General features: G+C 37.6%; 1 protein-coding gene across 3 annotated transcripts in view; it reads right to left on the bottom strand.

The window, feature by feature from the left end:
* The window catches only part of LOC124167264, a 346425-nt gene that overhangs the window by 160255 nt on the left and 159501 nt on the right, over positions 1 to 26669 (bottom strand). For all 3 annotated transcript variants that reach the window (XM_046545155.1, XM_046545165.1, XM_046545175.1), the window contains exon 3: positions 10100 to 10243. In XM_046545155.1, coding sequence (XP_046401111.1) covers positions 10100 to 10222 — 123 coding nt within the window. In that variant the 5' untranslated portion in view covers positions 10223 to 10243. The remainder of the gene's footprint in view (positions 1 to 10099; positions 10244 to 26669) is intronic.

Below are 26669 nucleotides of genomic sequence, written 5' to 3'. Positions count from 1 at the left end.
GGGTGTGCGCTTTTCTTCCATAGAATACTAGCATACCTCTGAAGACGTTGTCACGACAGGCTTTATTTCTTTACCCCATTATAAACGGTAAAAATTCAGCTAGGAAGAGTAATAGTTATTAATCCCAACGCCTAGCATTAAAAAAAATTATAATGGAAATTGTATTGCATTGCGAATTGACAATCACCTGATTAGATTGTATTTTGTCTATAACTAGCCGTCGAAGAATGCTACTATTGTTAATTTCAGATAAAAAATATATTTACTGGTAAACATGACTTCCACAGAAATACAAAGAGTAAATGCAAAAAAATCAAACTTACTCTACTAAAAATCCCATCTTTCTATTAGGATTGAAATAGCTTCAAAAGGACAAAAATGAAACCGATGCAGGTAATGCTATACATGAATAGATCATCATGGAAGAAAACCAGTTACAGCAAATGAGGTATATAAACCTTATTCTTGAAAATATATATTTTAATTTTAAATTTCATGATTAACAGAGAAATGATTTCGCAGTTTATTGCTCTCGAGTATACAAACATTTCCTTTTACATAAATATAGCTCTATTGGTGATAGGACAAGCAGAGGGGAAGGAATGGAATACGGCAAGTCCTGTCACTGGGGAAAATACGTCTACACCGCACAATGTATTGGTTATTTGGTAGGTTAAGGAGTGGTATGGGTTATCCTACTGACTACGAGCTAAGCAAACGTGGGAGATGTTGAAGGAAAAGACGGCATTTATGGCAGAGATACAACACAGATTGCGGGCCAGGGATATTGTCCCTTTAGCATGTCTTGAACAGTGATTTGTACGTGGCTGAACCTCAGGAGGACGTAATAAACAGGACTCTGCTATGAAGTCTTTTGAATTATGCGCATGAGATGATTTATGATGAGGCATGCTATGGTGCCTTGAAGGGGAGGACGGCAGCCGAGTGAAGCAGCGTAAGTCACATTGTCATAATGGAAATTTTGGGAAATAATGGCGAAGAAAACCATTACATCGTCTGGGTCTGTTGACATCAATTTTTACTTTTAATTTGGCTTAATTTTTAAAGAATTTGGAAAATAGATACTCGATACGAATATTACTCTAGTTTTAGATTCGTCTAATAGAAACTCTTCCATCCTAATAGGTTTTATGCATGTATAAATATGGAGGGCAGATGGCCATTTAATACGTCCATTTCCTATCTTCGGAATTACATGTTATGTCTCTGAAGGAATAGCTACTGCTACAATACACATTTTTTTACTTTGAACAATAAAATACAAAAGGAAAAATACATTGGATAAGCACTTGATGTTTTATATGCTCATGTTCGTTGGCGGAGTACTTTTGCATGTTAGATTGTAGTAAACCCTTTGGAGCATATTGATTTGCAATATTTTATGCTTCAGTCCCTTTGAAGCATGGAAGGATATTTATTTTCCGTCGTATTTATATTTTATGGATACTAAAAATTTTTTATAAGCTCTCGTAAAGTCCCGTCCACATTTTTGCAGGTTCTTTCATTCTATAAAAATATCTGGGCAATCAATATTTTTTCAGGAATTGGTGGGTAGACGTCTAAAAAAGCAATGTCTGAACGTAGCTAAATAGCGACAGTTTTATCGTTCTTGCTTACAGAAAAGCGCATAAATCATATATACTATACATGGCTAGTTTGAGGTAACGGAGTAAATGACAACTTTACAACTAGCCTCTCGAAAACTGCCTTAGGGAATCACCCATAATTGAGATGACGTTATCAAGGAAAATCCATTTTCCCAAGTTCGTCAAAGTAGAAATGCTACAAATATAAATTATTAATTTTATCGAGCATCAAAACAAGGACTGCTATTAAATGACGCCTTAATCTTGGGTGCCATGAAATTGATGCAGTTTTATGATGCAATGACATGTGAACCATTTCCCCTGCATGATGAATCTGATATTTTCTGAAGGAATTCCGTTTGGCTCTTTAACATGAAAAGTATTGCTCCCACACATGATAGATTTTTTTTTATTTCCATAAACTTATCCCTGAAAAAATATCAAACCTCATTCTTAAAATGATTCATTTGCACTACAAGTCATCATGTACCACAAAGGAAAAATGGCAACCTCCAGTGAATATAAGCAGAGCTTAATGGCGTTCAAATAATGAATAAAAAACTGGTATTTTCCATCACTACATTTCTACTCCCTGCGTTCATATTTATTACGTGCATGTGGTATGGGATCAACAATCTTTTTCCTCTGATTTTCTGCCATCGGGTACTTCAAACATGTTTAATGTTATTATGATTAAGTTTTCCCGTCACGATTTCCTGCTTAGCCAATCGTTTATGCTCTCATAATTTTGGAAAGGACGAAAAATCACATTTATATAAATTTTTTTTATATTTTTCATAAACTAGTGGCACATAGTATACGTCCACATCTAACTAAGTAATGAAGTAAAACATCGACGTTAACAATTTATAGCAAGAATAGCATAAAACAATTTTTAGTCTTATAAAAGTCCCTTGCCGAGCAAGGAATATTTGGATTTCTTCTTCATCAAGTCGAACAAAGACATATCTGCGAATTCATCGCTATGCACTATTGTGTGAAGTATCGAATTTTCCCATTGACTAAATGATGAACTCTAACTCTACTGTATTGCCTTTTCCTGGCAAGCGAGATGAGCAGTGAGAGAGGGCAAAATTGTATTGTTATGCTTAATCGCATGATTACTGGTCCAGTCCGGGTGGATACGTCGGATTTCGCAAACATCACATCTCTGCCCACTTATTGCGTGGTAAGCTTTGGACGGGGATGAGATTGCAGGGCAAGGGTTGAGGGGAAGAGGAATATACAGTTGGCACAGAAAGGCTCGCAGTTCACACCCAGTAACACCGTCCGCTTTTTGGAGCATTTAACCCTGATCTCTTGGCTCACTGACTTCATCCAAGGGTGCGCTAAATCCTTGGCCGTCAGACCAAAAGCCCCTAAGAGGGGGTCCCAACCCCCTCCCTACCAGTACAGCTCCATTTCTCTCCCTTTCCCCAACCGTAAGTCTTCCTTATCCAAGCACGTAGTCTTGATAACCCCATCGGAGCGGCTGGAACACAATACGCCTGGCACTGACACGTAGGGCGATTAACACAAGGACGATAGTTGTTCCACAACGGGCTCGGTTATTCAATTTTCTCGGGCGGATATTTTAAATCTCCCGGGTGAATGGCGCCTGGCAGGAGCTGGATTAGGAACTCTGAACTGGGCCTCTCTTATTGTGGTATCGCCGCGGGTTGGGAGTGGAAGACGGAGAGAGAGGATTAAAATGGTCGTGGTTTTTTGGGTCGAGTGAAATGAAATGGGCTTCCGTAACGGGGGAGGAAGATAATGGATTTCCAGGGTGACGGGGAAAGGTAGGGGAATCGGACGCTTACCAATGGGGAGTGGAGGGGGGAAAAGGGTTGTTTGGATGAGGAGAAGGGGCCTCTATACAATGGGTGGCATAGGAAGGTTACGATGATGAGTTAATTCCAGCTATGTGGGTAGGTAGGTATTTTAAGGGACAGCAGACAGCTATGGCTGTTGCCTCGATGTAAAATGGCAGTTAAGGAAGGTTGGAGAGTCGGCGTCGGTATTTAGATTGCTTTTTACCTAAGGCACGGAGTGGCCACGGTTCAACGTCACATACGACGGACGGAGTAATGTAATTGAAGGACCCTGTATAAAGCATTTAAGTAACAATCGGGCAGTACCTAAAAAATATCCGTCACCGCCGCGATTTGAACCCAGGTCCATATGGTGATAACCACCACACCCTTCGTCATCGAAAGATGCGGGTGGTTAGATGTCTTGTACTAAGGGGGCTCTGGTTGAGATATCGTGAGTGGAAGAGTTTATTGCTATCTTATTAGGGTTTTTATTCACTCCACAACTCCTAAAGATAGCTGGTATGAGTAGGTACTCCCTGGGTAGGTTGAAAGAGCTCCACTTTGTGATTCAAATCAATCGGCATGAATGGGTTATGAAAGCTCACCTCGATGTAAGTTTTGCTGTGTGAATACCCAGCTTCATGTTGAGGGGGACAGACCTTTAGTCTTTGTTAAAACAATGAAAAGGCAGTGTTAATCATAACGGTTAACATTATTACGTGCCTCACTTCTTTCCCACTCCAATCCAAATGCATGTGCTCTTTGCCTGAAGTTCCGATTCATCCAGGATAGATTCAGCTAATACCAGTGCCTGAGTGAACTACTTCGTTTGCGTTATGGAGATGTGTGCAGCAATTAGAGTAAGATCGGAAAGATAGGACTTTTGCAACCGCTGATTACGTGTATTACAGGATCAGAACTCAAATGAAGACATCCACTCACGCTATCCGAGTATAGGACAACAAGATAGAGAAGAGTTCCGGTGATTACGGGAGACAGCCATGCTCAAGTTGACGCTATATTTGAGACTTCAGTAAGGCATTAGATAAGGTCACAAATTTAAAGTTTCTTCAAAATTTGGAATCATGCAATTTCGATAAGTATGAACTTAATAGGTTGTATCGAGGATTTCTAAGGCATTGCGAGCAGAGAGTTGTTTTGTATAGACCTAACTCGGAAACTGGACGCGTTCCCTCAGTTGTACCCCATGGAAGTGTTACTGGTCCAATTTTATCCTTCTTTACTTTTGTGGCGTCACCACCGTGGTCATGAGTAGTATCTCCTCGCTGTTTATTTAGCTAATTACGGAGAAATTGATGGCCATTGCGATAGATTGGCATTAGAAAATAATCTTGCCGCCATGCTGTTTTGCACTCATTTATGGTGATTGGTCACCTCCTGCCAAACACCTTAGAGGTGGCCCGTAGCTATACATGTCATTGAATAAGTCCCAAAACATGCTGGGGCGCCTTCAACCGAGGGGTTTGGATCTTGCGCTCGTGAACGTTAGACGACGAGGACGGAGTGGAAAAACCCGAGAGGCCACGCTGCCACTGGCGTTGCTCAGGCGAGCGTTCGTCGTCAGTGCCATCGCTACCGTCGCCGATCATACTTGGTATTCTCAAGCTCAGCAAAGTAATAGGAACATCCGAAAGAAGCGCAGGGACTACACGGAGAGGATGACTTTCGCTGGATTTCTTAATAAGGTTAGTTTTGGTGACTAAATATATTGCATCAAATTTAGATGGTTTTACTTTGTGGGCTTACGCCTATATCTACGTGGGCTTAAAGGTAGATATAGAGCTGTTGTGTAACATTGCCCAATATGTGAGAGCAATTTCGGAGAGAGATATGACATACTTTTCCTGTGGTTGGTGAGGTCTTATGTATGATTCTTACTGTTCATGATCAAAATTCTTATGATACACAAAAATGTATCGCTCATGTCGATTTGAAAGATCACTTAGCTATTTTGGCAAAGGTATGGAATTAGAGAACTCATAATCTCACCGCCCACAATTCTCTGCGTTCGTCTTATAGCATTTTTGCGAACAGAATAGGCAGATATAATAATCACACCTTTTGACCATTGAGACTCTTCATGCAATTTAGAGTTGACGGCACTTTTCTAATCGACGAAGTATAGTCACTTTTACTTTTTGGGCTGTAGGGAGGAGATGCGGTGCCCATCATTGAAAAGGATTTTGCTTCTGAAAATCGTGTTTACGTACTCTGAATCGATGGTTACACTTGCGTATATCCTTAATGTTTGAATGACTTTGAGATTTTCAATGAATTTTGTGGAAACAAACGCCTAGAAATATAAATATTATGCATGAAATTTCTCTTTGACCTCTCCCGACATGCTTCTTTCAATGCCCATGATATCAAGTTTTTGCATGGTAAAGCATAAATCCTAAATGCGTGTTGTGATAACGAAGTCAACAAATATTTTCAGTCCCTTTCAGTTATACAGCTTATTGTTAATACCTGGATTGGCAACTTCGTTTAACGTTTTAATAAAAATAATTTAATAATTATTGTATTGGATGGCTATACATTTTTGAGGTAAAAGCGGAGATTTTTTGTGTTTAAAAAATTCACTTGCAGTCCCAGTCGGGTGGTAAAAAAAAATTGCTCAGGAAATTCTCGTGCGCGCTAAATGGCGCGTATGAAAATCTCACTCGGTCGAAAGCCTAGACGACCACTTATAAAAAAAATATCGTCCGACCGTTGACATCGTCCACTTCTGTATTTAAGCCGATTCGCAAAGAATAAAAAAAGAGAGCATTGGAAGTGGAGAGGGAAAAACCACTGCGGGTGATAAGTGAAAAAGCCTCACGCGCTATTTACCACGCCCAACTCTGCACTGTGACGCATCACGAAACGACCACAGTTAAGTCACATGCAAAACATGCGAGAATTTGACGGTGAAAGTGAAAGCAAAGCAAGTGAACTAATAAATAGTTTTTTTTTCGAAACAGCAAGGACGGCCATTTTTTTCAGAGGCTAAGGTCGACGATTGGGTAATTCCCAAAGCGACGAAAATGAGGGATTAATATTTTTTTGAATTCTTTCCACCACTTAGACTTCAATAAGTTTCAAAGGTAAAAGAAAACTCTCGAAAACTTAGCGGGCTATTGGATTTCAATAACAGGTTTTCATGAGGTTATGATAATGTTATTCATGATTGAAATATATTTGACTCATCGGCTTTGGATCGAAATTTATGATTAAGCTTTTATTGCAATTTTTTTATCTTAATAATGGCAATATTTTATCGAGTCTTTATGTTAATAGCTTTTAGTACTAATATATATCTAGGCACCTATGAGTTTTGCGATTAGATCATATTACGAGATTATAATTCACGAGATTTTTTTATATCCAAAACATGACCTTTACATTTTTAAGTGTTTCGGCGTATTTAATCCAAAGCAACTATAAAGAAGGAAGCCTCGTAAAAATTGATTTATGGCACCTCTTCCCTCCTTTTTCATCGGTTAAAAAAAATGCCCGCTTGGTTGCAATCAGCTGAGATCAATCTCTTTCTTCCCATTGCTTGCAATAGAAAATTTTCACACGAGACGAATTCATGGAAAAGTAAGAGTTTTAATGATTATAATATCTTGAACGTAAATTCCAGTTCATTTCCCTAATTATAGTTCATTTCCTCGTGACATTTGGATTGCTCTATCGTCTGAGTTACGCTTAGGGGTTTTTATCAACCAGTCCCATAAAAAGCCATCGGTGGCAGCACATACAGTGGCCTAGTGGAGAATCCTCCTCAGTAATATTCGACACTGAATCCAAGTAGGATGAAGAGAGTGCTACCTCGTCGGAAATTCCAGACATTATTTCCAATAACTCCAAACCTAGGTACCAATTTAATGTAAATTTTAAATTGAGAACTTGCATTTACTTAGAAATGGAGACTGGTTAGTAAGTCAATCGGTGGAAAAGGGATCTGCGGCCAGGAAATTGGTATTCGGAGGGAGAAATAGAGACGTTAGCGGGAGGCGGAGGGGGAGGAGGAAGAAATAAAATAGAGGAATTACCTAATAGGAGAGGAAATGGAAAGTATAAGGGAATGAAAAATGCTCGAGAGAGAGGGAAAGGATGGCCTCGGTGGAGAAGTGTGTCCGGCACATTCACCCTCGACGGAGTGATAGGAGCATTGAAATATGGAGAGGAAGCGTGGAGGACTGTGGGAAGGAAGGGAAAGGCCACATTGTTCCCGGAATGAGTTGGGTTCCCCCATCCACCCCGCTCTCTTTACCCACGATCTTTTTTTTTATATCTCCAAGAGGAGGGATGGAAACACGGGGAGGTGGCCATTTTGTTTACTCCGTGAAAGGATAAGGGGAGCTTGGAGTGGAATTTAAATTAAAGGCGGTGGGAGAGAGAGAATGTATATTCTTTTCTTCTGGTGGAAATGGTGAGATGTTGTTCCCTCGAGTAGCTTCTACTATACTAACATAGTTCTTCCATAGCTTGCAGTTGGAGACGCTGCGTTACTCTCACCATTGAAGTCTTTTCTTTTGGTTATTTGGTAAACTTCTTGAATAAATAGATTTCTTCTTGTACTTGAAATATTCAACTTAACTTTTACTTCTTAAATAATGTGACACACTTTAAACAAACAACAATACACAGATATGTGGCTAAAAATGCTCACCCTGTTACTGAAATAAATACCAACTCGAAGATAATAACCAATTATGAAATCGTAATTGATTCTCTTATACTTTTCATCCTGTATTTTATCTAATTATTGTTACCTCCTGCTTCACAAGCATTTTGCTACCTCAGGAATTGGGTTGTTGTAGTGAACATGGACCATCGACCAGTAATATCTCAAAAACTCATTCCATTCAGATGCATCTTGAATTTCTTCTCCAGAAAGTAGTTTGTGAATTTGAGGCATATAATTAATCGTATCTGAAATTTCGTCCGTAAAATTGTATGTCAGAATAGCAGTTCACAATGGACGGAATTTCAGATACGATTAAATAGGTGAAATTTTACACTTGGGATTTTCTGGACAAGAAACTCTAGATACGCCTGAATGGAACAATGCTTTGAGATACTACATTGCAGCTGGAAGCCATCGATATGGTGTGGACCTTGATTCAAATCCTGGTAGGGGCGGAGATTTTTCAGTGACTGCCCGATCACTGGTTGAGTGCGTTTTTGGGGGCACTTCAAGTAAATTACTCCGTCCGTCGGATAGGACGTTAAGCCACGGTCCCCCTGGAGCCCTTCGCAAAGACCACGCCAATTCTGATTGCGTGTTGATCGTCACCATTCCTACCCCACCCTCTGCAAATGAAATAAGCTATGGTACCCTTCTCCGAATTTCTACACATATTGCCACCCTTAGATTGAGCCGTACTCTCTCAGTGATTCAACCCGAAGTTGGTGTGAATATTGAACATATTCGTAACAAAATAGTGTTATACGTGTCATAATAATTCTAACAACTTACCAGAGTATAATTGGTGTCTTTTTTTACTTTCTATACAAGGGAAACATATGCGTTATTGCGAAGGGGGAGGATGAAAATTGAGGGATCAACTTAGGGGAAGGGAAATTGAAATTGGGTATTGAAAATTAAAATTAACTCCGTTATAGTACAAGAGGAGCATGGGAAGGAATTTAAAAAAGTATGAGATGAATAAGAAAGAAAAATTCTCCTATTAGCAGGGTGATAGGTGTTCCCTCAAGTGACTTAAGCACTTGGTTGAGTGGATAGGCGTTTTTGTAGCAAAATAGTTTAGCATTGAACCTTCCTTACCCATGGGAAAAACAATTTTTCATTGGTTTTTCATGTATTTCTTTTTTTAGTAATAAATTGGAACTTAACTCGATTATGGCGTGTTCTAATTTTATCGGGGGTAATTTAATAACCCTGGTCAAATGAGGTCGGTCGAAATTAATTTTTAATTGCCTTAATACCGGCCTCCCATGATCAAATAACGCACAACAGCGATCGTCAATGAGCCTACGTTTGACAATCTCAAGAATTCTTCATAAACTTTCTTCTGAAAAATAATTATCGTGTCACTACCCGTGAGCCAACTTCAATTAGCGATCATAAGGTTGCTTTCTAAATTTTATAGTGATTACCGTAGCGGTTATTGGTCATTAATCATAATTGAGATATAATCATTTACCCCAAAAATGGAAGGAAAACTCTATGTTAAAGATTTTTTTATGACTTTATGCAAATCCTTCAGGCGGAGAACTTGCAGTTTCATATTTATTTGATTTTTTCCGGGTTTATGGGATCTAGGTTACTATTTTTTTCCTTCTGAATTGAGAAAATCTTTTTTAAGATCGGAATATTTCAAGTGTATATATAAATGTACACGAACCCGGAGTTATTGGACAAGTCATCATTACATTGAATTTTATTCACAGATGAGTGTTGAAACCTGAATCTGAATGAAAATTGATATCGTCGGTCAAGCTAGGATTAGCAAGGATTATGAGATTTCCGTTTCAAATTCTTTGAAAAAGTATAATAATGGTGGTTTTAACTCTTTTTAAGTGGCCGGACATTTTGAGAAACGATGGGAACATACATGTAGATATTACTTAATGTTAGGTTAGGTTAGGCTTGGGTTGTAGTGTATGATGTGTGGTTTAATTTTCTTTTCGTTAACGTTTACTCACCTGTCCATAAGGATTCGATTCTGGGTGGGCGTCCTTGTATTCCTCGCATTCGTAACATGGAGCTCGCTGCGCATGCGCCCTTAGTCCAAGGCAGACAACCGCCAAAAGAGCCACACGAGCCATTGCAGAGGGAGAGGGGTCGGCCTGTAATAAAGAATGATTTACATTTAATTCCATAGTGCACTTTCTTCCGGAGAGAGATAATTGCATTCGACAGTATATGCCAATTGGTAATTTCATTTCGTCGACTAATTCCGTGATCTGCTTTTAAAACTATGGTTTATTATTCCATAGGTCAATGACGTGCGCTTATTAATCTAAATTTTCCCGCATGATGAGTTTAAGTTTGCCAAATATACTTCAAATTCAGCGCAAGTTAAACGTTCTTGTTAAAATCAATGCAGAATTACGCCATTGATGTTTTCATTAGTTATTGAAACTTAATGAATACTTACATAATAATTTTTCTAGTCTATTTAATGTAAATAAAACCATAAACAGAATCAACGGACTTCGATAACTCCGAGGTGTGCGGTAAGTTGATCAACGTCTTTTGCTGCATGCAACTTTGTTGTTTCGTGAACTCAAATATAGCGTTTTCCTGTCATTGTACCTCCTAATTTTTCGCTGTAATCGTTATATCCACCGATAACCATAGAGTTGGAGAGTGCGCTAACCATTGGAGAAGCTTGGGGTTACTTAATTACTCGATTCCGTTAATGATTCAAATTCTCCAGAGATTCCATGTCAGTCAACAGCAACATGAGAAAAATGGCCAGAAATTCATGACGAATATTGGCAATGGTACAGATTTCTCAGCACAAAAAAGATCACCATGCATGTGTTTATCTATCATGCTTGGTGTTTATGGAAATGATTTAATTGCATTTTTATCTTTGGCGTAATGCTGATTTTGAAATTCTTAATTGTTTAATCTCTATGGATATTGAATCTCTATGAATTGTTAAGTCTAAATGGATAATTTGATCTTGGAATAAATATATCAATTCCGAGCAAAATTATTTTGATATTTTAAAATATTTCATAATCAAACATTATAAATCTGCTTTGATGAAACATTTTTGTCATATTATGCTCTTGCTTCTTTGCATTATGCTCAATATGTCGTGCATTTCCATTAACATCCATTTTTTTTATTAATCTGAAGCCCATTTCGACAAATTAATCTGTCACACGTGAGCAATGCCCGCGAAAAATAAATTTTAATGAGTATTTATACATATTTTCGTCCTACGTAGTATTTCTGTGTTTATTATCTCTAGAAAATATGCATTTCCATACATTTTGTAGATGATACAACAAGAAGTAGCAAAAAAAAGCGCAAAGAATGTAAGCATGCTCATATCGCCATTCCTATTCCAGCCCAATAAGCCCCGCAAGGCATGATTTCATTGGCGTGGTTCCAGGAGCGGAAAACCTCGTAGAGAAAAGGAGATAGGAATCCATGCACGGTTAAGCGATTCATTTTCCGCAAAATTGCCATTATAAATTATTCCAATGAATTTATTAATGTCCACGTGCTCTCGAGTCACTACAATTGCTTTGCAATTTTTACCCGCAATAATGCGTTTTGTCGATGAAAAGAAAACATGTAGTTCCGTATGATACGCTGCGTCTTCTTAGTTGCGAGTCGGTATTTCAGTCGAGCATATATGTAAAACTTGAGAAGGCTAAACTCTAAAAATAGTTAATATAAATGTATGAAAAACATTTTTAGTGTTTCTTTACATTTTTTATATTACATTCGATGACATGTTCATATTTTTCACTTCAGTTATTATTTTTGTATGTACTGATGTAGATTTAAATTTGTACTAAAAATTTTTGGAAAGATGGAACGACTAGAAATGTACGTTTTAAATGCCTTTCTATAATATATTTTGATAGAAGTAATTCAAAGATAAAAAAAATTATTTTTGTTCATGATAGCACCAGTGTTACATGTGCTAATTTTTGTTATGAGATGAATAATTATGCTACTACTTTGATAAAGTTAAAACTCATTGAAAATAATTGGGTGAATCTTTAAAATTTGTATTTTAACTGCCGTTTTGGAGGGACTCCACAACCTAGAGCGAGTCAAACATTGCCGCTGCTTTTCATCATTGGCATGCAAATATCGAAATCAATCTATGACAATGTCTATTGACTTTTTCTCAATCATTCACCATTGCACTCACATCATATTAGCTATTGGCCAATTTTTTTTCAAAAGAGCATTATTTTTGTCTCTGACGAAAGCGTTAAGCTAATCGGGGTGAGTAAAGTAACGAGGAAATCGTTCACCGGCCGAACTGTGAACGGAGGAGAAGTGATTCCGTCATGGAAAGAGGAACAGGCTCTGTGTACCGAGCAAATGGGGGAACCCCCGGACCATTTGCCGGGAAACAATCGCGCAACAATCAGAGAGAGGGTGCGACTAAGTCAGATAAGCCACGTGGGAGACCCGGGAGTATGGGAAATGGGAAGTGGGAAGTTGTGGCAGAGGAGGAGGGGGAGGAGTGGAAAAAATTTCCTCCTCTTTTTTCTCAGACTATTAGCACGCCACTAAGGAGATTAAAGGATAATTTATCCGAAGAGGAGGACGGACGGAGGGGAGGAAGAAAGAGGTTTCTGTGAGAGGCGTTTTACTAATGGCGGCCGCCGCGGAGAGTGGTTGGGAAAGAATTTGGTGCAAGAGGAGAAACGGGAGTGGAGAAATATATATAATTCTGGGGCCGGAAGTGAAAGGGAAAGGAATATAAAAAAAAAGGAGTGAATGACTGACGTTGGGAGGGATGGGTGTCGTTGAATGCCTATGGAAAAAAAGTGTGGGACAAGGAGAGAAGAATAGCAATCGTAAGGAGAGCGGTGTTGTTTTTCAAGGAATAGCGGCGCAGAAAAGAGAAAGTAGTTTTTTAGGGGTAACTATGAATCCTACTGAATTTCCCTATTGAATCCTGTGGGAATTACTCTTATGTCAAGTTACGATAAGAGTATAAATTTCGAAAAAAATCTCTGCAACCTCAGTTCTGGATCAGGCTTTTATGGTAAATGGGTACTGCGTCTTGGGCTTTTTTTCTAGACATTATTATTGGTGGGGAAAAAATACGATAAATCAATTCTTCAAATCTAATATGGCAAAATTAAATAATGCTGTACAAATAAATATTTTTTGTTCTGTAGAAAACCAAACACTTTAACTAATTAAACCTTCAAATTAAGTATCGAGACGATAATTTCGCAAACTCCTTATTACCTTTTGACAAGCTAAATTTCTTTAGAAATGATTTCTCCCATGCCGTTGGGTAGTACTCCATTGCTAATATTAAAAATACCTAAAATAAAAAGGTACTTAAAATAATAAATCTGACGATATTGCTGCTCCATAGGACTACTTACAAGATATTCAGTTTAACAAGATATATTAAGTAAATAATCTATTGGGGCATGAACTTTAATTTTTATTAAAAATAAACCATAACTAGAAACATATGTCAGGTAAGGATTGAGTGTGAGAGAGTAAGATGGAGTAGTCGTATACAAAATCACTTCCTCGTGACAGTTACATTCTGAAAATATATAAGCAAATTTAAAATGCACTTCTTTTGAACATACATTCTCTAACAAAACTTTTTTGCCGTAATTTAATTTGGGTACGATGAAAACTATGGCCATTCTTCGAATATAATTTCCGGTTTTCGGAGAGACTGGATTTTTAGTCTTCAACCTGGATTCACGCTCTCTTTATCGATAGCCTCTCTCCTAAATCACTTCTTCCTTCTACAACTATGCCTTCTTCTACGCATAACTTCCTCAATCTAATGCTCATTTTCGCTGCAATCCGTTTTTCCCCTCAACCAACGCGAGCCGCCACTTAGAAGGGAGTATCTCTACTTTTGCTAAACGAATTCGGATGCATAATCAGCCCCGTCCGATCCACGAACCGCACTTTGCATTACGGCCACACTCGTTAAGTCCGTCTCGGCCGAAGACCCCTTACAAAACTCCCTATCGGCGGATGAAACACAGTCATGCGGCAAGGGTTTCTATCCTTCCTTTCTCTACCCCAAAACCTCATTCACACCAACTTAACTCGACGTAACTTAATCGATACCATCCAGACTGATAGCTGAAGATAGCACACCAATCACAGGTCCGATCGTTCATCAACTACATAGACTTCCGTTTGTTGGAATGACATTCCAAGAATATTAACTACCTACTTTACTACAGATAAATTAATAGAAAAATTATAGCTTTTCCGGGGTTTAAAGTTTGTTTTATTGGTTTCAGTTGGATCTATCTAACACTTTGGTCGATTTTTTCATAACTATGCGGTGATTTAATTGTGATACTCCTGCAAGCAAGCCTTGTTTTAAATTTTGAAGTAAATCAAAAGAACCAGTCACTAATGATACCAGTATTCAAATATCTGTCATAAATGAATAAGCAATTTTTAAAATCAAACTTCCTACTCAATAGTCACGCTAAGTTAAGTGAAATCAAGTTATTACGTACAAGGCGCCGCGTAAGAGTGCAAAGAGACCAGATTAGGATGCAAATGAAGACGGGACGGAGCGGCCGTGCGAAGGGGTTGGAAAGCACCCCGCGGCGGAGGAGAGCGCTCTCCAAGGGGTTTAGCGGGAGGAGAGTTTTGCAGTGAGGGTGGGAGGGCGGATGGAATATGACAAGGATACGGGGCGGACGGCTTCGGATTATTTATGCTGGCTGGGTGGGATGGGCATGTTTGAGGAGGCAAGCGAGAGGACGGATTATTAGGCTAAGTAGAGGGCGGAATATGTGGAGAAGAGATTAATATCTCTGGAGCCAAGGAGGCCAAGAGTGTGACGAATATTAAGGGTTGGCACGTGGTTTTAAAGGGATGCGATATGGTAGGGATGAAGATAGAGTAGGGGATGAGGAATGGTGGGAAACAGGGGTTCAGCCATGCCGGGAATTAAGAGTACTAAGTAGGTATATCCTCTACAAGGGCGGATACAGTATTTTTTCTGGAAGGGGGGGGGGGCAAGGGTCCAATAGGCAAACCGTCTCCTCATACTTGGGATTGAGAATAACATGCAAAAAATATGGAACGAAATATACTTTTTATTTTAAAATACAAGTTATTAATAAGTAACATATATAATAACGACAATTCCCTTCTATGTTGCCTTTAGACAGCTCATATTTTTTTAATAATTAACTTGCGGTCAATATCGAAGAAATCAATAAATACGGATTATTTTCATCTTTACACAGCATACTTTATGTCACCTTAACGATTTGCTGACTTCCGTGTCTTGCCATTCAGTTCTATTTTTATTTTACTAGAGATATAACTTCCTGAATTCACGTACAAAGGAGAAGATTTTCAAGTAGCCTCTAGATTTAATTCTATTACAGATTGCACAAAACAAAACGAAAGTAATGAGAACGAGACCGTATTAAAAATCGTCTATTTTTTAGGTGTCTGGGGGGGGGACACGTGCCCCCCCCTAAATCCGCCTGTGATCCTCTATGTATGAGGAGGTGTTGGTTGTTGGGGGTTGGAGGCGGTGCAAAGCCGAGAGGGTAGCGAGTGGGATTTGTTTGCGCTGCTCTCTCTCTCTCTCTCTCTCTCTCTCTCAAGGGGCGGCAATGACGCAACTCCAGACGTGCGAGGAGCAATCCCAGAGAAGAGTGGTTTAGGGATGAGCCATGGGGTGTGAGAGGAGGTGCATTCTAAGTATACGCCTCCTACCAACCACTACACATTCCCTCTCCTTTATAATTCACGAACTATGGTGACCCATCTTGAAGTTTGGAAGGCGAGAGATGGGAACAATTAAGGGAAATTTAATGAGGGAACAATTAAGCGAAATTTTATTTGATGTGATCAATGGCGAAATCGATCGATTTGGATTTCAGATGGTGAAAATTCGAGCTGAATTGTACAACCGTTATAAATTTTCATTTCTTTATTTGGTACGACGCGTTTCAACGCTAAGGCGTCATTCTCTAGGAATATTACTCCCGAAAGTGACGCCTTAGCGGTAAAACGCGTAGTACCAAATAAAAATAGACTGTGAAAATTTACAATGGTGGAGTATATTCATTTAGTAAACGATATCGTTAATTTTTGGTGGATTTTTTTTTTTAATCTCTAACCACACCTCTGCAGAAATATGTGGCAACGACGTCTTATTTAATAGTTGAGGAAATTCATGTAGAAGTCATTAGCAAATCTGAAAATTAGGTTACAAGAGTTTAAAGTTTTGGTCAGCCAACTTACGCATCCCTTTCCTTTATTGTTCACGGGTAAGAGTGACCGATCCTGACACCTAAAAAGTCTTCAAAGTGAAAGGTGGGAATGGTTAAGGTAAATAAAATGACTGTAATAATTGAAACTATTTATTGGTAGATTATTTATGCCAACATCAGTAATCACCCGTATACCTAGTGCCTTCTGGCCACTCCATTGCAGATTTTGGTGAGAGCATGGATATCGAACCCAGTACCTACTGTGAAAATTGGGGCGCAAGAATTCAACGTTCTGGCAACAGTTTTGTGATTTTTAATGAATCCCTCACTCTAACTCCGTCCTAACTCGATTCACCCTACCGCTGCGCTTTTTGTTCGTATTCAACACTCGCCTTTTTGCGTCATTGAGGGAGCTTTCAGACACTCATCAAACTTCTTCGGATCGCTAAATTGATTCTGAAAGGAGTTGTTAACTTTTAAACGTACGATAAATCCTTCCGCAGATGTACTTATGATGAATTGCAAACGTCATAGTTCACTTTATTTGGGGACTGAAACGTACAACGAGCAACACTATAGAAGAGATTTTTTTTCCATTGAGAATTAACTCTAGCAAGCCAACATCCAACATATCAACATTTCTCAGTTCATAAAAAACAATGCGACCGATACGATGGTAATACCAATGCGATACCGATGCCAATACCGATACGATGCCGATACCAATGCGATGGATGAAAGAGAGATAGACAGAAATTCTAATACAATTACTCTAATCTGAGATTGGATTAAAACGGGAACTGGGTTATTTTTACAGTTACGCTACAAAAACTGTCATTCGTGTGCTTTTAACAATTGTCTGACTATTTTAATTATTCTTCTCTGATTACCCTTGCACTATACCCATTGAGTTACGGAATACTTTTATATTCATTCTTTTGGTGCTCAATAGTTTCCATACCCCTATTTTCCCAACTGCTATAAACAAATGAACTTCAGAGAGTGAGCTAAACCTCATGACTCAAAATCCTATTATATAGGATTGGTATGGCACAAAACTATGATGATAGAACCCTGGCAGTTTCAACCATTCCGTTTCTGGCATTATTTTTTCACAATTGCGAGCTTAAATGGCGAGCTTCATAGAAAATTCTCTGCTTTTCCAAGTTTTCATACTTATTACTTTTGAAAAGAAGATGCCGTAATGAAGGTTATTTAAGAAACACGCTGCAGTCCATAATATCTGCTAACGTCACATCACAATTTGCGCATTGTGGCGCGAAAAAAATATTTTCACGGACTGCAAGAGGAAAAAGCAAAGGTCGAGATTAAAGTGTCACATAGAGCGCGAGGGGAAAGTGACATAAGCCGGCCTCGCGTCACCAAAGCAACGGGAGAGAAAGGAGAGTATTGCTCTGTTATCTGAGAGAACGTCAAATTTGACCGGGCGTCCACGATAGCGAAAACAAAAAAACACCCCAGAGATGTAGGCAGATGACGAAGTTTTGTTACATGGTCGCCGAGAGGCCTCAAAGGAGCAAATATTTTCCATTTATAGCCAGAAAAAAGTTATCAATAAAATCCTTAGTGATTGTCGGATTTTGAATTCGTAGGAGATGTTTATTTTATATTTGATATTCTTTGTTATTGTCTTGCAGACGAAAGGTCTGTTTTCTTAACCTTTTCCCTAAATTGTAGAGGATTTATAACGATTAAGAGCATTATTTGGATCACTGCATTCACACCACTAAGTTAACACTACCCCCTGACAGTCATTTTCAATAACTCGATACTTCGATTGCAACACAGCCATTTCTTGTATGCAATATGTATTTTATTATTTGAATGAAAGAGAGTTGATTTACATAGCACACCGTAGTCATGACTTTTAATGCTTTGGTAAAGTATTTTTTTTATAGATTCATGGCATAATTCATGATTTATTAACAATGATATAAATAAATAACTTTGAACTTATGGAATGAATTGAGCTAGTCTAGTAGATGGGTTTGAGAATCACACTGACCTGAATTTATACCTTTTACGCAGTTTAAATTTTGAAAGTGCTTTTTTGAAAGATATGCTTTGATAGTACCACTTAAGGATCAAATTCTTTGAGCGGTAGCAAGGATTCCATTATCTTTCACTTTAAGGATTTCACATCTATTTCACATTATATATTTAAACGAAAGAGGCCTTCCTCGTGTAGTGCAGAGAGTTAATGAACGCTTTTAAGGCATCAGCCGTAAGAAGGTTTTTGTGGAGAGAAATGGGTATTTTATTTCACTAGATGATGTATACGACAGAAAAGTAAGGAGAATGCAATTTTCCCGTTTGATGTGAGCAAACTGTTAAAAGTAGGAATATAAAATGTAAGTAAATATACTTCTGCTCATTTTTGAATGGAGTAAGACTCTAGGCTTGGAATGCAAGAACTCATGCACTTTTACACATTCTATATCTTTGGCAATTCCAGCCTACTAAGCCTCAGTAGCCTCCCTCCCCCATGCAGACAATAAATCCAACAAGCATCGTCATTGAAAGTTACAAATTGTCAAATTTCATGGTAATCAGAATTTGTCTCTAAGGATGATTTTGATGACCTCAATCTCTGCAGTTTTCGCACACGGAATAAAATTAATTAAATTGTTAGCTGTTTTTTACATAACATCTTAGCCAAAATCACATACTTATGACCTTCACAAGTTTAGATATTTTCAAGCTTTCTAAGTTAGCTTAAATAATATAATGGTCTGATTTGCTCAGTTATATTTTAGACTTTAGCGATTTGACTATGAGTTACTATTTGATTCAGTAGACAAATATTATCATCAAGTAATAGCAGTACATTATATTTACTCTGTGGTACATTATTTAAAAGTTAATTCTATTTTTTATTTTAAAATTAAAACATGCCTGGAATAAGCGTTTATACAATTCTTCCTAGGACCTGGTGATGACAACCTAGAGTTGATACAAAATTCGTCATTTAGCACCCCTTTCATTAAAAAAATAACTTTACAACTATTAATTCATGATAATTTTTTCCAATTTTTTTGTTGGAGATTAGTGTTTCCCTCACTTTTCATAAATGCCCAAACTTCGCAATATTCCTTTTGAATGAAATCATTCTTGTTAAATTAAGAAGACTAAGTATTTGACAAAATATTTTCGTGCTCTTAAGCTCACCTCCGATCTTCAGTAGCTTCCACGTGGAGGACTTACTTCCCTGAAACTACCGCAGCGCACTCTGAATCACAGGGTTAAAAAAAAATATGGGAGTTTTGGGGGGAAGGATAGGAGGGGGTTTCCTGGATTCACGGATGCCGTGCACCGTGACCCATTGTATTTCGCGTGAAACATTTGTCTCTCCGTGACATGGTATGCATAGCCGTCCATTAAAAGGAGCACGAAGCGCTATGAGATCGCACGAGAAAAATAATAATGCTTAAAAACCCCGGCGGTCGAGAGAAGGACTGAAAAACTTAAGCGGGCACGGGGCGGGGGTCGAGACGAGGAGTTTGAAGGTGAGGGGGAAGGGGTGAGAAAAATGCGCATCATGAAGGGAGACGCTGCAAAAAATAGTCGAAAAAAAGTCCTTATGAAAAAAATCGAGTCAAGATGGAGGTGCATTCTCTATCTGTGAGAGGGGAGATGAGGATATTTTTCTTTAAAGAGATGATATATCTCGGAACTTAAAGCAGATAGTTAGAGAGCTCACGCAAAATTATCCCGTTATAAAGGCTAGGATAACGCGGTTTGGCATGAACGAAACTAGGAGAAAATACTCGGATTAATTTCAATGCATTAGTAATTACGGCACGTGAACAGGGCTATCCCACCAGGTAGCTTGGTGCTGTGCTGTACATCTCGCAAAAAAATGTAGACTTGAATTAAACTAAATTTACTAACTCATTCTTAACTGTGTAATATTCCATCATAAAGTTTCTTGGACAATTCACTTTTACTTAAACCAATAGGTACCTACTTTTTTATATAACGCGACCCGGGTTTCGATGAGTAATCATCACCTTCAGGCGTAAATTATTATGTATTTATCGAATTATTCTTACCAAGTTACCTAACGGAGGAAGAGATGAGTTTTAAAACGGAAGTCAGAATAGCAGAAAAGAATGAGTAAATATATTCATTTATCAGAGTGCTATCCTTACATTCAATTTTTTTTTTTAATTTCCAACTATTCTCTCATTCACGGCGTTGCATGATTTTAAAATAATCATTTTAAAATCGCTCCCATGGCCGTTGCATATTTAGTTTAGCAAAATTACTTTTATCATATTTATTGCTTTTGTAAGCACTTGAATGTTCAGAATAGAATTTAACTATTCCGATAGAGGATCGCTCAATTTTAATTTGGGCTCTGAGAATGACTGAAATTAGGGCTGAACTCAACGATGTGAGAAGCTTGTCTACTAAGCGAACCACTTTTGAGTGTAAAATTATTCACATTTAAGAGGAGGAATCATTTTTAAGCATACGAACGAGATATAATTACTAAAAGTAGCAGATAATTTGGAGTTTGGAAGATTTCAAGCAATAATCAAGAAATAAAATTCGGTGAAAATAATTGATGAAAGAAAGTTTGAAAGAATAATATTTGACCATCTCTTAAATTTTATTTATGGCGAAATTTTTTTTCTTTCCGGTGTTATTTTCACATTGACCACCAAAGTAAACATGAAATGTCTTAATTATCAACGTAGTCTGATACTTTTTAATGACATTATATACAAATGATCACAAAAGGTCAAGACGAAAAATGACTGCATTGCAGGATATAAATAATTTTTTCCGGCTATATTTCCGGCTTGTATAATGTTGTTGGATATTTTCGGCGTGAATTAACTCTTATTTAAAGATTACATAGAAAATATTATCAGTGAATCAAAATATTTATGAATTATGATTATGTTAACAGCTAACGAAATGCCCAACACATTGTTTTTTTAGGATGAAAAGAAGATTTCATGAAATTAGGAGATAATTTTGGTTTGAGTTGAGCCCTATTTAATTATTTTTGCGAGTTACTAATGAAATCAAAACCTTTGGAAATTATATACTCGACTCTTGTTTTCTTTGACCAGGCTGGATTCAACGAGAAACACATTGGCAGGAATGAATGCGAGGCAATTTCTCAATATCACCAGCATGATTTCCGAGCGATCATATTAAAGCAGTGGTAATTAATACGCCTTTGTGCTTTGGCGAGAAAGCCGCAAAACGCACTGACCCCACGGGAGGAAATTTTGGTTTCCGAAAGTTGTCCATTTTGCGGTCAGATTCAAACCTCAATGTTTGCACTGTTGCCACAGCGAAATAATACCAATAACAGCGCTAAATGCCAGAGACATGGGGCCTACTTAAATATCATTTATTATTCCCCTATGTCATTTTCACCGATCGATTGCATCACCTTACTGCCGTTTCCGTGGGACCAAATATTGAGCATGTTTTGCATGATATTAGCATCATTTTCCCTCTAGTACCGCCAAAGGATTAAGATACCTTCGATGTTATAACCCCCATATAGGTTACCTAAGCGCTGAAATCGGCTATCAAATTAAGTATTTATGGTTATTTTGTGTAAAGGTTATTTATTTATTGTTTACTATTACTAAGTATATGAATTTGATGACATAAGATGCCACAGAGTAACGGTTGAAGAAATTAATAGAATTAAACATCATTATTTTTGCCATCACTAGAAAATCTAAATTGCTTTTTGACCTTCAAAATCCGTGAAGTACTTCATAACTATCAATGCGCAACTTATCCATGCTCTGGATGTAGATTCTCCGCCATGGCTGACAGTTGAATGAGAACAATTGAAAGGAGAGCTGTGTCATATCAATATGTATTAGGTTCAATTATGTATTGCCTTTATTGCATATTTAAATCAGGACCCACTAAGGCGCTTGTCAGAAGGATCCGTAGAATTCATACCAGCGGCATGTTATATAGTGGAAAATAATATTAACACACATAAAACAGACCTCAAAACACATCTCATTGGAAAAATACCTGTAAGATGAATACATTTGCCATAGTATAACAGATGATACGGTTACAGTTATATATCTAACAGCTATGGCAGATGATAAAGAAATAATTTATGAAAACTAAATTTTCACTAGCAATTAGCTTAAAAGCATACGTAAAACTCTTTGATCGACACGATACACCTATATTTGTTGGCGTGATCATGATTAACTTCGTTTTCCGATTGGAATGAAGATGAGTCGATGGTTATCCCTCGACACTCGCCCCCCTTCTCCCGAGGATTGTGGCAGCTCGATTGGGGGCGTGGCAGGGGACAGGGGTGGGGGAGGAGGGAAAGTGCCTAAAGAAGAGTGAGTGAGTGAGTGATATATAGAGAAAAAGGAGGCGTTGCGGGAGGAGGTTGTATAGTCCCGACGGACACCCTCAGGCGGCGTTGTCAGCGTCAGCGTTAATGGTGCGTGTTGATTGGCTACCTTTTGTGAGGAGAGCGTGATGGGGGATGGCCACAGGGGAGGTATGGGGGGGGGGAGAGGAGAGATGGATTTGCTCGTGGGAAGGCGAATGAGACTGTGGCAGATGAAAGGCAGATTGTGGCGGCATCTCGATACTGCGAGATGAAGGGAACGGGCTTCGGAATGAGTCTCACAATGCAACTTTTTTTCCCCTTTGACAACGCCGGCGTTATCTCCGCTATCCGTATCCGTATGATATCCGTTTGTCTTTCCGCAGTTTATAGCGCAAAAATATGAGGTGGCTGTTTCCTTCAAATGGCATCGATCGGTGGGTGTCACGATGATATTGACTATCCGAAATGGAATGTAGTAGAGGATTAGTTCAGTTATATGCTGTGTATTACTATCTTTTTGCGCGAATAAAGAGAATTTAATTTAATTAAGTAGAACATACGAGTAGATTGGATGTATAGTGACTATATTGGACGCAATTTTTTATGACAATAGTCCATTGAGAAGACCTGTTTTTGGAAAATGCACTTACTCCTATGGCACAGTATCTATGAAGGATTCCTATTAGTTTTAATCTAATAGCCATCCTTGCGTTTCGAATGAATGCATGCATTTTGCCGCAAACATTTTTCTCTTTTGCTAATTTGTAATAATTAAGAAATACGTAGGAGTGAAAAGATTAGCTGATAGGAGAACTAAGTGGAGAGCTGCGTCAAACCAATCCTAGGATTGTTGACCAGTGATGATGATGATGATGATGAAGCATAAAGAAAGATGAGTATCGAAAAAATATTTCTCTGCCCTGTAGCAGAGGCCCATCATTTTCAGTCATTTTTTTACCTTTTCATTTCCAGGCGTATTTAATTTTTAACCAAAGTTACGATAGAAGATATTGGTTTTACTTTGCTGATAAATTTGATATATCAAAGGGTAATATTATGACTTGAGTTCAAAATTATTCTTGGTGTACTATTTATTCCGATTAATTATATATAGTTTTGTCAAACCGAAAGCTTATATTTGATAGCTCATGATTTCATATGCTTTCATTGATATTATTCATATAATTTTTTTCTTGAAAAAATATTGACAACTGCCAAAAATGGGCTCTTAAAAATATATATTTTAAATATTTTTATCATTATATACTGGTAATTTAGCTAGGTTTGTTCAAACCATTTTCTTTTATAAATGAAAACACTTTTTAAATGCCTAATGGATAAAATTATTTAATAGTAAGTCCATCGGTAATAATAAAAGCTACAGAAAATAATGAATCCAATAATGTTTTCCATGTCACTTCTCTTAATTTCACACTCAGTAATTAATTGATAATTAGTAGATGTGCCCAATTAGAGAAATTTGTGACTGTAAAATCATTAAAACTGTGGTAAAACACCTACCTAATTGACTTTCTATGCCAAATAATAACTTCAAATATATAATGGCAAATAAAAAATTATTTTTGAATGTTTTTTTCAAATAAATGAATCTTAACCATTAAAAAATTATCGTTTAAAATTTTATTTTTATAATACCGTAATTAATATCACAGACCTCTAAAATCTCTTCCACTTACAATTTGCAGTTTTTAATTCAATCAAAGCACTCCATGTTCTGCAATAATTACCAGGAAAGTAAATTGAGATATGTAGAAGAAAAAAGTGTTGAATTGAGCTCACTGTGAAGAGTTTTTGATGGAGTGCATCAACGGATATTATAATAATTTATGTATGTATGGGCCTTAAGTTCATAAGATCAAAGATGTTGTAGAAGCCGCTTTTGTATATTATTATATACATTGTTTTTGCATTCTTTTAATTAAGCAATCACAATCTGAATGGTAAATCCAGCTCGCGCCAAAATATATATCAGATTTGAAAATGAGAATGGTCTTACTGACATCATAAAGTTTTGGGTTTTTCATTGTCACCACGCATTTTAACAAGAAGCGCAAATGATATTTACACACGCGAACGCGTATAATATTGAGAAGTATGAGTATGAAAAAATAAATTTTTGAGCTTACATAAATCCAATAAATGAAATAAGAACTTCACCTCAACTTCCTCATTACCTGCCTTGCATCCCTCGTAACTTTTGCACAATATTATGCTTATGATGATTTTTTAACTAGCTTCATCTTCATCGCTATTTCAATGATGTCATGCTTTCATATTAAATGAATGAACTTACTGTGTTGTTTTTCTAACGTCTAATATCGGTTTCACGTCTCCTCTTCACAATTGGATTTGTGGTAGAGTATTGAGCTCCCTATTAATCCAGTCAATACTAGTTCAATGGAAATGTCTTCATCATAATCATTAACAGTGTACAATTCGAATATTGGTTCAACGCGGGGCTATACGTAATTTCCTTACCAGATAATCTGCTTACAGCGTCACAACCCTTCTGCTTCCCATCCAACATAACTTCCTCTGCGCATTTTATCGGAGTATAAGGCCAATCCTTCTGATCACGATTTTAATTTTCTATTGAAGGTTCATGAAAGATATTTGCAACAACATTGATTTAATCTCATTAATTTATTATGCAGCACATTGCATTTAATCCTCATCTATTTAGGAAATTCCAAGGAGGATATTCCTTTCATTTGCCTTAACATTTGAACTTTTTATCGCGTCATGCACTTTACTGACCACTAAGGCTATCATCGATTCTTCTTACCTCCGAGATTTTTTTGGCTTTAGAAGGCACGGTGGTTTATACAATCGGAAGTGGTTGTTCGTTCCCATAACGTCATTATCCCGAGGCTAATGGTCAAGACAAAACTTAGTTTTCCTCTTCGGAATTTCGGGACTTCGTTTGCACTTGCGGTTGGCTAGGTGAAACTCTTGGCAAATCTGCGATTACTTCCTTTAAATAAATCTAGTTGATATCATTGGGATGCATAAATCTTGTTTTGTTATACTTCGTCTTATTATTATAAAAATAATTAATAGAAATGGCGTTTATCATAACAGAAAAGATAGGTATGAATTGCTTGTTATTTTGTTTATAATCAGCGTCAGTGGTGCGATGGTTCTAGTAAAAACCTTTCAGCAAAAGTTAGTCCTTGCTTTATATTCCCGTATACTGGGCCAGATTTTTCAGACTGAATGACTCTAAAGAAAGATTAAATGAAGTGTGCAACTTCCTAACGAAGCATCTTCCTTGAGTCCTCTGTCTTCCTGCCCATTCATCTTATCTTTTAATGAAGAACGCAAACTCGTTAAGGTTGCTGAAAACGGCAGTGCTAGTCCTGCTTGAAATATGGCACCAAAATAATACCCTCGTCTCAAGTCATCCGTGGCGCTAGAATAGCAACGAATGGAGGCCATCAAAACCACTCCCAATTTTCCCTCAAGCGGCGAATTTTGCTGTTGAAAGAGTCACATTATATTCCATATTTATTCCTTACAGCTATGTTAGTTCTCCCGTCTGCCTTTAGCTCACGATGAGTTCATAGTATTTGTACCTCGATTATTACCAAAGGTATACTGAGCTTCATTCATTAAAAACTTTAAGATTCCGGTAGAGTGTAGCTTAGTAATGCATCTCTGTAACTAAAATGAGTTTTTTTCTTACATGGCAATGATTTTTGTATGTGGTTAATCTAAAATTGGTGATTTATTTTGGTTTTTTGCTTTAAATTCGGTCTATCGTCCATTTCATCTGGTGTTAAACACATGAAAAATCTGGAGCTAAAGCACCAAAATGTATATTATTATAATGAGAGATAACGGAGGTACTCCTGCGATTATGTCAAAAATTTCAATTATTTCTTGCTCTTCGTAAATATAATTTTCTCTCTGAGCACCCTCATGTCTTATGCCTCTGAT

This window comes from Ischnura elegans, chromosome 1 (genome assembly GCF_921293095.1).
Source record: "Ischnura elegans chromosome 1, ioIscEleg1.1, whole genome shotgun sequence".
NCBI classification, from domain to species: Eukaryota; Metazoa; Arthropoda; class Insecta; order Odonata; family Coenagrionidae; genus Ischnura; species Ischnura elegans.
This window is presented reverse-complemented; position numbering and strand designations above follow the sequence as displayed.